Source organism: Orbicella franksi, chromosome 2 (genome assembly GCF_964199315.1).
Source record: "Orbicella franksi chromosome 2, jaOrbFran1.1, whole genome shotgun sequence".
NCBI classification, from domain to species: domain Eukaryota; kingdom Metazoa; phylum Cnidaria; class Anthozoa; order Scleractinia; family Merulinidae; genus Orbicella; species Orbicella franksi.
In genome coordinates, this window is record NC_138146.1 from 21907715 (window position 1) to 21919878 (window position 12164).

The window sequence follows — 12164 nt, forward strand, 5'->3', positions numbered from 1 at the left end:
ACTAACTGTATTGGGGTATCAGTTTATTAGCGTATTAAGGTGTCAATATTGATTTCAGCCAATCAAATTCATGAATGCTGTAGTTCCCAGTCCTTATGAGACACAGCCATATAATAAATTAGGGTATTAGAGTATAAGGGTATTGGGGTGTTAGGGGATTAGAGTATTAGGGTAATAGGGTATTTGGGTATTAGGGCTTTAGCCAGTATTAGGGTATTAGGGTATTATGGCTTTAGGGTGTTAGGATATTAGGATATTAGGGTATTCGGGTATAAGGGTAATAGGGTGTTGAGTTGTTAGGGGATTAGGGTATTAGGGTAATAGAGTATTTGGGTTTTAGGACTTAAGCTAGTACTAGGGTATTAGGGTATTAGGATATTAAGGTATTAGGGTATTAGGGTATTAGGGTATTACGGTATTACGGTATTACGGTATTACGGTATTAGGGTATTAGGATATTAGGGTATTAGGGTATAAGGGTATAAGGGTATAAGGGTAATAGGGTATTGAGGTGTTAGGGAATGAGGGTATAAGGGTTATAGGGTATTTGGGTATTCAATCATTCAATCAATCATTTTTTATTTCTTCATAAATGTTCATTTTACAGTTGGACTGGCCCGTGGATAGCTATGCTAGTCTAGGTGGGCCAGTCTATCAGTAGTTGCAAATGCTTTCCTTTTTTAATATTAGGGCTCTAGGCAGTATTAGGATATTAGGGTATTATGGCATTAGGGTGTTAGGATATTAGGGTATTAGGTTATAAGGGTATAAGGGTAATAGGGTATTGGGGTGTTAGGGCATTAAGTGGCTGTCCCGCTAAAAGCGGTCCACTCGACTTCGGGTCCAAAAATAATTTTCCTTCATTTTTTTGTCAGTGAAAAGGGTTTGACACATATAGAAAAAAGCAATTTATTATTTTCCAATTCCTTATTTTTGCTTTGCTATGAGCCAAAATTGAATTTTGGCCGAACTGAGGTTGCTGACCGTGATCAGAAAGGTAAAATTCACCGATTTTGTAAAGCGTGCTACGTTGCCAAAAATGCAGCTCACGGAATTTCGTTTTCATACGAATTTTAAGGTACATTCATTACTTTGACTGATGAAATATGGAAACTTTTCGAAAAATTCTAAGCTTACCAGCGAGGCTGGAAGACACCCTACTCCGAGGCCTTTGATCACCTACTAAAATTTAGCCAAATTTGACGGGGAAAATCTCAAAAGTTGGGTCTAAATGAAGCCTAAAAAGCACATCACAGTAAATTTCATACCTTAATAAACTGTTCTATAAGTACAAACCGGTGGGTATCGCCTTGGATTGCACATGAGAACAGATTAAAATCTGCCACAGTCAGTGTGTTTACATAGCCATCGCTCGTGTTGAAGCTCATTTGTATAACCTTAGCACCTGGTGAAAATACATCTTCCGTTCAGGTTCGTTTGTTGACCTTCTGAGTAGTGGCAAAAAGCTTCCTTTAATACTTGTGTACACTCTAGATCCAGTTTTGAGGTGAAGGTTGCGCTAAAGTTGATCAATTCTCAAGACTTGCGAGACTCCAAAAGTAAATAATGGCGCCAGTCTGCAGAAATTAACCGTAGCCGTCGTCCTGACCCTTCAATAAATTCTGCCGCAGAAGTAGCACTAGGAGAAGAAGAAAATCGTAACTTTTCATTTACCGTTTAATGGCAACTGAATCCTGTACTACTGCCAAGACTACTGGGAGCTTGAGGGCTATATGCCCGAATTTGAAAAACAACAACAACAAACACTTGCCGGTTGCATCGCCGCTGGGAAATGAACCTGAAGGAACACGACACGCTTGAATGGAACTATGTTTTGCGATGAATGATGGGCTTTACTTCTGTTTAATGCTTGATGCTTGTCTTCTAGTATCTTGCACAGCGCAAAAAATAAACTTCGGGATCCGTTTATCAGGCCGTTTTATACAACGAAAGCTGCACCGGCTTCATCAAAATGTCACACAAGTTGTAATGTGACCAATTACCCGGGAGGGGGATACTCCCTTATATGGACTATATAGGTATCTGTATGTGAGGCCCCAAAGGGTAGGGTTTTTCAGCCATTTGGGTCATAAATAGGGTATTGATTTTGGCCATCTTAGTTATAAATTGGGTATGGTTTTAGCACTCTAGTCTTGAATTGGGTATGTTTCTTAGCAGAAGCTACTTTTTCATCATTATCAATAGGACCTTCAACAAAAGCCCTTCATAACGTATGTTTACGGCAACTGTGTCAGCCGCAACGGTCACAAATAGGGTAGCAAAAAATGCAGATTTTGGTCATAAAGAGGGTAAGGGTTTTGAGAAGGGGGCCGCACACCCCTACTCAACTTTTCTGGAAGTACCCCTCCCTGGGCCAATTACCAGGGGCCGAGGGCAAATCCCCTACCCCGCGCGCGCCGATCATTGGATTTGGCAAGATTTTTCTCATTTTGTGTTTATAGGACTACTACCCTTCCCATTTTTTCTGACGACACCAGAATTATTGGCCATAAAAATAGTTTGTCTTTGATTTCTCCACCTCGCGAAACATAATTGATGGTTAAGTGATGGGACATGCACTCTTACTGGTATGGGACTCAAGCGTTGGTGCCCGGGAAGTACTCCATTATATTGGCTATGTAGGTATGGGCAGTCCCAAAGGGTCTGGTTTTTCAGCCATTTTGGTCATAAATGGGGTATAATTATCAACTTCTTTCAACAGCAGCAGGGATGTTGGATCCGGGGGAGCTGGGAGGGGGCTTTATCCACCCCAATTTCAAGCAAAAGATACTTGAAATAATAATTTTACAAATATTTCCAGACCCTCTACAAGAAAGCGCCTATGGCGCTCGCTCGTAAGCGATGTATGCCGGATGCAATACAACACCTTTAATAAAAAGCCTTTCGCATTTTAGGACAATTACGTTCAAAGTCCACATCCTTGCTTGACTCCCATACCAGTAAGAGTGCATGTCCCATCACTTAACCATACGTTTCGCGAGGCGGAGAAATCAAAGACAAGCTATTTTTATGGCCAATAATTCTGGTGTCGTCAGAAAAAATGGGAAGGGTAGTAGTCCTATAAACACAAAGTGAGAAATCGGCCTCTCAACATATGCACGCGCTTTGATATGGACGTTTTTTGGAAGGTTTCTTGGTCCCATCTTTTGATTTTCTTCCATTGTGTTTTCTATGAAAAACTAACGGCTGATAATGGGAAAGGAAAAGTGAATTTTAGGTCCATGTCTGCTTCCTCTGCCCTCATGTATTAGCAACTCCTTATATTTTCCGAGGAAAGGTAGATAAAAATTGAAAAGGTGCAATGATTGTCATCATTTGATCATACTGAAAAGATTGCACTAGTCCAAAAAATTAATGGGTGGCTTTTTCATTATCAATATTGAAATGAGAAAATCTTGCCAAATCTAATGATCAGTGCGCGCGGGGTAGGGGATTTGCCCTCGGCCCCTGGTAATTGGCCCAGGGGGGGAGTACTTCCAGAAAAGTTGAGTGGGAGTGTGCGGCCCTCTTCTCAAAACCCTTACCCTCTTTATGGCCAAAATCTGCATTTTTTGCTACCCTATTTATGACCTGACTTAAAATTCGATAGCCTATTTATGACTGTTGCGGCTGACACAGTTGCCGTAAACATACGTTATGAAGGGCTTTTGTTGAAGGTCCTATTGATAATGATGAAAAAGTAGCTTCTGCTAAGAAACATACCCGATTCAAGACTAGAGTGCTAAAACCATACCCAATTTATAACCAAAATGGCCAAAAACGATACCCTATTTATGACCCAAACGGCTGAAAAACCCTACCCTTTGGGGCCTCACATACAGATACCTATATAGTCCATATAAGGGAGTATCCCCCTCCCGGGTAATTGGTCACATTACAACTTGTGTGACATTTTGACGAAGCCGGTGCAGCTTTCGTTGTATAAAACAGCCTGATAAACGGATCCCGAAGTTTATTTTATGCGCTGTGCAAGATACTAGAAGACAAGCATCAAGCATTAAACAGAAGTAAAGCCCATCATTCATCGCAAAACATAGTTCCATTCAAGCGTGTCGTGTTCCTTCAGGTTCATTTCCCAGCGGCGATGCAACCGGCAAGTGTTTGTTGTTGTTGTTTTTCAAATTCGGGCATATAGCCCTCAAGCTCCCAGTAGTCTTGGCAGTAGTACAGGATTCAGTTGTCATTAAACGGTAAATGAAAAGTTACGATTTTCTTCTTCTCCTAGTGCTACTTCTGCGGCAGAATTTATTGAAGGGTCAGGACGACGGCTACGGTTAATTTCTGCAGACTGGCGCCATTATTTACTTTTGGAGTCTCGCAAGTCTTGAGAATTGATCAACTTTAATGCAACCTTCACCTCAAAACTGGATCTAGAGTGTACACAAGTATTAAAGGAAGCTTTTCGCCACTACTCAGAAGGTCAACAAACGAACCTGAACGGAAGATGTATTTTCACCAGGTGCTAAGGTTATACAAATGAGCTTCAACACGAGCGATGGCTATGTAAACACACTGACTGTGGCAGATTTTAATCTGTTCTCACGTGCAATCCAAGGCGATACCCACCGGTTTGTACTTATAGAACAGTTTATTAAGGTATGAAATTTATTGTGATGTGCTTTTTAGGCTTCATTTAGACCCAACTTTTGAGATTTTCCCCATCAAATTTGGCTAAATTTTAGTAGGTGATCAAAGGCCTCGGAGTAGGGTGTCTTCCAGCCTCGCTGGTAAGCTTAGAATTTTTCGAAAAGTTTCCATATTTCATCAGTCAAAGTAATGAATGTACCTTAAAATTCGTATGAAAACGAAATTCCGTGAGCTGCATTTTTGGCGACGTAGCACGCTTCACAAAATCGGTGAATTTTACCTTTCTGATCATGGTCGGCAACCTCAGTGCGGCCAAAATTCAATTTTGGCCCGTAGCAAAGCAAAAATAAGGAATTGGAAAATAATAAATTGCTTTTTTCTATATATGTGTCAAACCCTTTTCACTGACAAAAAATGAAGGAAAATTATTTTTGGACCCGAAGTCGAGTCGACCGCTTTTAGCGGGACTGCCACTTAAGGTATTAGGGTAATAGGGTATTTGGGTATTAGGACTTAAGCTAGTACTAGGTTATTAGGGTATTAGGGTATTAAGGTATTAGGGTATAAGAGTAATAGGGTATTGGGGTATTAGGGTATTAGGGTAATAGGGTATTGGGGTATTAGGGTATGAGGGTAATAGGGTATTTGGGTATTAGGACTTTAGCTAGTACTAGGTTATTAGGGTATTAGGGTATTAAGGTATTAGGGTATAAGAGTAATAGGGTATTGGGGTATTAGGGTATGAGGGTAATAGGGTATTTGGGTATTAGGACTTTAGCTAGTACTAGGTTATTAGGGTATTAGGGTATTAAGGTATTAGGGTATAAGAGTAATAGGGTATTGGGGTATTAGGGTATTAGGGTAATAGGGTATTGGGGTATTGGGGTATGAGGGTAATAGGGTATTTGGGTATTAGGACTTTAGCTAGTACTAGGTTATTAGGGTATTAGGGTATTAAGGTATTAGGGTATAAGAGTAATAGGGTATTGGGGTATTAGGGTATGAGGGTAATAGGGTATTTGGGTATTAGGACTTTAGCTAGTACTAGGTTATTAGGGTATTAGGGTATTAAGGTATTAGGGTATAAGAGTAATAGGGTATTGGGGTATTAGGGTATTAGGGTAATAGGGTATTGGGGTATTGGGGTATGAGGGTAATAGGGTATTTGGGTATTAGGACTTTAACTAGTACTAGGTTATTAGGGTATCAGGGTATTAAGGTATTAGGGTATAAGAGTAATAGGGTATTGGGGTATTAGGGTATTAGGGTAATAGGGTATTGGGGTATTAGGGCTTTAGGGTAGTAGGGTATTATGGTATTGGAGTATTTCTGGTATTAGGGTATCAGGGTATAATAGTATTAGGATATTAGGGTATTAGGGTATAAAGGAATAAGGTGTTACCGTGTTAGGGTATTTAGGTGTTAGGCATTAGGGTGTTAAGGTATTAGGGTGTTAGGGCATTAGGGTATTAGGGTATTAGGGTATTAGGATAATAGACTATTAGGGTATTAGGGTATTGGGGTTATTGATGTATTGGGATATTTAGGTATAAGAGTAATTCCCCAATACCCCAATACCCCAATACCCCAATACCCAAATAACCCAATACCCTAATATCCTAATACCCCAATGCACCAATACACCAATACCCCAATAACCCAAAACCCTAATAACCCAATACCTTAATACACTTATATTCTAATACCCTAATACCCTAATAACCCAATACCCCAGTACCCCAATACCCCAACACCCTAATACCCCAATACCCCAATACCCTAATACCCTAATACCGTAACACCCTATGCCCTAACTCTTATAATATCCTGACACCCTAACCTTGCATACGGCTGGCATGCCTGAAATTTGAATTAACCGATCAGTATTAAGCAGGTGGGAAAAACTCTACTGTCCTAAATTCAATGTATGTTAACAGGAAAAGCATTGAAGTCGGCAACTCTTCTCACCAGAGACGGCATCAAATGTTCACAAAAAAGAATTTAAATTAAAAAAAATTATAATTCCAAAAATCATATCAGGCAGTAAAAAGTGAAAATTAGGAAACATTTTGTGTCTCCAAGCTTCTAATTTGGCACCAACAGCTGGCAACTCGAGTGTTGCCAGGTAGTATGATAGTTGTGTTATTCTGTACAAAATATGTAGTTCCTTATAAAATTAAAACCAGAATTCTCAAGTTAACTATTATACAATGCCAAAGCAACTTAAGCATTCTCTTTTTTAACCCGGAGATTGCGTAAGCAATCTATAGGGTTTTAGTGGTGGTGCAGATTATGCAAATGATATGCAAATGATGTCCTTCCATCATCTGTAAACTTTTTTGAGTAATTCTCCTGATAAAGCTCCTGAAATCACAGTATTAGTCAGTACTAGCTGATGCCAACCAAACTGTATACAGTGTGCATGTGCTTGAAAGTTCATCATTCGATAACAATGTTTTGAGGCACCTGACTGGTTATTTGGATAAATGATGTTGAACCGTGGAGCTCTTATTATTTGATTTCAATTATCCTCACTCTATTTATCATCTTGTTGTTGGTAGTTTGTAGGAAATAGAAATGTTTTGAGTCGTTACTGGAAATCTGTTGACTCCTTGACTGTGTTTTCAAAAGCTGTGAGTTTGATTGAAGTAAATTATTAGTAAGCAAAATGAATAAAAGTCAAGTGTTTCAATTCAAAGCTGGCTATGAATGAGGCTCTGTCATGGGACTATGCATGTTGTGTGTCTCCTACCTAAATGTTTGTCTTGTCATGTTTGCAAGGCACAGAGCAGAGCCGAGGTAACTAAAATTTCTTGCCAATGAAAATGGCGTGTCAGTGAGAGCAGGAGTTTAGCAGACATTTTTAATATCTAATGTAGTTACAACAGTGGTAATTAGTGTCAAGTCTCTTAAGCAATAACAATATTCCTTTACTGAAGAACAGTTCTCAGTTTCTGTTCCTATACTGTATTGACATGTGAACTTGGCAAAGTATAATTTCTCCCCTGGTGACTTGCTGTTTTGGGTACCCATCATCAATTGGAAACTAAGGCAGATTTTTAACTTGTTTGCAGAAAGGCATCTGGGTTTAGCTGTCATATAACTGGACCCCAAGAATAACCTTGACTACTTTGTAGTGTAGCTTTCAGACATCTTTATGGCCAGTTAGTTGCCAGACTAGTGCAGTGCAGCTGCACCTCCTTATATACACTGAGTAAAGTGACAGTAAAGACTTGCTGACCAGTATAATAATGTTTTTAATTAGGTTTTGAGGGTTTTTCTGTTCCTGTGAAAGTATTACTGATTGACTGGGGTTTTTGTTTTAGAGTAATGTCCGTCATCACTGGGTTCATCGACGGAAACAAGAAGGGAAATGCCATCATTGCAGCAAGGTGAGATTGTAATGTCGTTCAGTCATGGTTTCCCAGCTCAAACATGCCTCCACAAAAATCAAATAAATTGTAACATTCTGTGTGACCGACACAATTTTTTGGGTTGGGTATCCCTGCATGTAAACTTATATTAATTTTGAATGGGCACGATCAAAACATGCACATTGTTTTGTTAACTAAAGACTTAAAAACATAATTGGCTTTGATAAATTTGGTATGGTGCAAAGGCTTGTCCACTATTTACTCTAACTTATAGTATTGAATGCAACAGAATCACACGGAGATAAGAATAGGCTTCACTGTTTCCTCCTTCATCAAACCCTGTGATGACTTTTATCTCTAAATTGTAATGAACTTTGATGGTGTGAACAGGTTCACAATGGCAAATTTTCCAGTCGCTGTGAACATTAAATATTATATGTTAACATGCTTTTCTTTCTCTGGCAGTCTTTCCAGCATAAGCTGTCCTTTCAGACCAAGGTAAATCATGCAATTTAATTACATGTATCATTGTATTAGGATAACAAGTGGTAGCGTGGCTGACATTGGTTAGGTCAGTTTACAAAATGTCCCACATACTTTCAAATTATGGTAAACCCTTATGCCAACCATAGGTTTACAAGCATTTTCATAGTCATACATATCCTGCTTTGCTCCTCTGTGTTATAAACTTTTTTTTTTTTTCCAACAGGATATCATTGCAATTAGCTGCTCGTGGTGCAAAGCTGCAGTAAGTGAATTTCTTTACAATTTTCAGTAAAATTATTATTGAGCATTGTCAGTTGACATTGAAAGTTGAAGAAAAAGTATTAGGGACTTTAAGCAAATCACTACGGCTGGCGCTGATATGGCTGCCGGAAGTAAATTTCCCCAAAAATGAGACACTGTGCATCTACGTCAGTTGCATCCAGCCGTAGCGGGAAATCTGACTACGTGAGTCGGGATGTTTTGCCGTAGTGGCTACTACATTGGTTTTTTTTTCACTTCTCTGGCCCTTTTCAACGGATATCTCGGCATCTTAAGAATTCCATTGGATACTATATCCTTTAAAGTCAATTTAAGTCAAAGATTGTGTCAAGGTTGCCTCTCATAAGCTTGTGAATCCATATCCTGAATTTATGATAAGTTTTGGCAAAGGCGTTGGAATGACGAAGTGAGTCAAGTGAAATATTCGTGTTAAGCACGAGGTTGTTTTTCTTTGGTTAAGTTTGCTTTGGGGGTTTAGTGAAGATGTTTTACATCTGGATAACTATACAATGCTATTTTGCTTCTCTGAGTATTGATATATTTGTGTTCTTCACTCGATATTCTTTGAGATATTTGTCTCTGAAATTATATATTTCATCCATCAAATTGTTATGGTACAAAGTGCATGGCATTCGCTTTCGTTCAGAAATAATCTGTTTGTCCTAGGAAGGCGAATAACGGCCATCGTCCTTTGAGCGAAGCCATTTGGCTGTGAGAAACTGAATAAAAGAGATTTTAAACTCCTTAGCCGATGTTTCTTTCATCTTTGTATTTCGCTTTACTCGCTAAACTTAAAATTTGGCAGACCACCGAGACGTACTCTCCCCAGACCTTTTCAGTCATGGCAGCTGTAGTAGCACCAGCCGTAGTGATTTGCTTAAACTCCCTACTGATAATCTGGTACTGTAAATGTCAAATTAATGGGTTGGTAAATCTCTTTCAGTATCACAACAAAGTGGAGTGTTTCAAGATGCATAAAATAGATGAAATGTGTGACTTAGGAGCTCATGCAAACCTCATAGTTCCACCATCATGGGTGGTTAAACTCCCCCCAAAAAGAGTAAGGTCTTTTTTTTTTTCATTATTTTGTTTAATTATAACTTTTATTTAATTACTACTGTTAGCATTGATTATATCTTTAACAATTATTCCCTGAACGCATGTTGGATGTAAGATGGTAGATATAGCCAACAAGGCGCAAAGTGCCAAGTTGGCTATAATCACCTCATATCCAACAAGCATGAGTGGAATAATTTTTTGTTAAAAATGCCCCTAAAATATCGCAAACTAATCTTCACTAAAAATTAAAGCATCCCAAGAAATCATGCATACAGTTGCCATATTTGTATGGCAAATATGGCATGGTATAATGGCTCATCTCAAATTGCATTATCCAGTGATCCAGTTTTTAATAAAATGCATTATACCACATTTTCTTTGTCAAATTTTATTAACTGTGTAAAGAAGTGTATTATTAATAGTCATCCATCCATTTATCAGTCTGTCTGTCTATCGTTCTGTGTGTCTGTGTGTCTGTCTGTCCGTCAAAAATGTCACTCAAGGTACTTATGTTCCTCAACCTTTCGATTTGCTTCTGTGTTGAATAAACTGAATCGCTTTAATTCCACCACTGAATTATTTTGCTACAAATTATGTTTTTAGGCAAGAGCATCATCAATGAAAAGAAACAGCTTTAGAAAGAGACCTCTCAAGAGAAAATCAACAAAGGTTTGTTTATAAATAAATAATTATTTTGTGTAACATTTTCACTTCAAGCTGTCTTGAGAGTAGTTGAAAACTTTTCTTATAGTGTGGGAAAAAACAAATTGTCATTACTGTACATGTATAATGCCCAAATCATAATTAAATTATGATAGATAAAATATGCTATTTTTAGAAGTCTACAATGAGAAGGTACAATACATTCATGACAGTTTAGCATGTTTTGTAGCATTATTTTTATTATGAATACTTTGTTGCTCTAATTCTAATATTGTAATTAACTGCCAAAAATTTTGAAAATTATGCATATAAACTAAATAAAAATAAATTAACATGAATCATCATGTGATTTAGCATGTTTAATGCACAGCCGTTCTCTCTAACTTAAGATTAATTTGCTAATATTTTCATTCAAGATCAACTTGAGCTTGGTAAAAAAAATTCACTTGCTTTTTATTTATTATTGCTAATAAACCCTTAAACAGAGTGACGGAAGTAGTGACAGTGGTGAAGATGATGAAGTGGTCGACATTCAATGGTTTCTTGAGCACGACACTTTTGCTGTTAATGTAAGGTTCCAAGGGAACACAAATTAACATTTTTTAACATTTTTGACATAATAAAATTAACTCAGCTATTGCTTTTGTGATCCATTGTTAATCATTGCATAATTATAATAAATTAAATTGAGCTGTAATGCTGTAAAATAACTATTATTAACATTAAGCATTTTCCTGGCTAACAGTTAAAGTAAAATTAAAATTGTTAAAACGTTCAGGCACTGAAGAATCTTGTCTTCTAAGGCATAATATGCTGGCATTAAAAAGTTTTTGGGTACTAAGTAATTACACTTTGGAAGTAAAAAGGGCACAGCTATGGCATATTATGGTTGTATGTTTGAAATTTCAAAACATTAGAACAGATACCTAGTGAGAGTGTGTTTTTTTTTATTTTTTTCAACCAAAAAAAAAAAATCTACATTAATCCATATCTGACTCAGTTCTTCTCATCTTTGGGTAAGGGTAACTAGACCCACTGCTCTGTCATAGCAACTGAAACCATATTGTGTATTATTCAGGATGCCTTAGAATTAGAATTTAAATTAGCTGGTAATTTTTATTAATCTGACTCTTCTTATTTTATAATTGTTCAATTTAGCTCAGATTTTAGTACATAGGCTTACATGTTGTGCATAAATTATAGGGCCTCTTAAAGTGGTATTATGAACCGTGTTTGATGTAGTTTGTGTTAATTTGTATGAATGGTGAGACAAGGTCAAGACTTAGCTCTGGTCTGTGTTTTTCTTCTTTTTTAGGAGAAGAGACCCTTTGTGGTAAGCACTGATTTGTTTTCTTTTATTTCATGTAATGTGCTGCAGGGTGTATTTGTATGAATAAATCATATTATTTGTTCAAACTTTTTACTTTCTAAAATACCCCTTATCACTGTTCATGTGAGTCCACATTAAATTACCACTTGTAAGCACAATTTGTGCCATTTAGTTGTCTCATTAATTTCTTTATGTATCCAACAGTAACTTTGTGCATTTAGTTGTTATACCGTGAGTGTACATTTTTTTTTGTTATATTGTTAGATCAAACCTTCTGGATCAGCTCAACGCAGACCTCTGCTTGTGTTTATTAACCCTAAGAGTGGTGGAAATCAGGTGAATTACTTAGTGTTATTAACCTTTTA

General features: G+C 37.6%; 1 protein-coding gene across 1 annotated transcript in view; it reads left to right on the forward strand.

Moving 5' to 3' along the window:
• The window catches only part of LOC145478649 (diacylglycerol kinase zeta-like), a 39330-nt gene that overhangs the window by 12025 nt on the left and 15141 nt on the right, over positions 1-12164 (forward strand). Inside the window, exons 7-13 of the mRNA XM_081456745.1 lie at positions 7935-8000; positions 8448-8480; positions 8692-8730; positions 9691-9807; positions 10410-10475; positions 11785-11802; positions 12064-12135. Coding sequence (XP_081312871.1) covers positions 7935-8000; positions 8448-8480; positions 8692-8730; positions 9691-9807; positions 10410-10475; positions 11785-11802; positions 12064-12135 — 411 coding nt within the window. The remainder of the gene's footprint in view (positions 1-7934; positions 8001-8447; positions 8481-8691; positions 8731-9690; positions 9808-10409; positions 10476-11784; positions 11803-12063; positions 12136-12164) is intronic.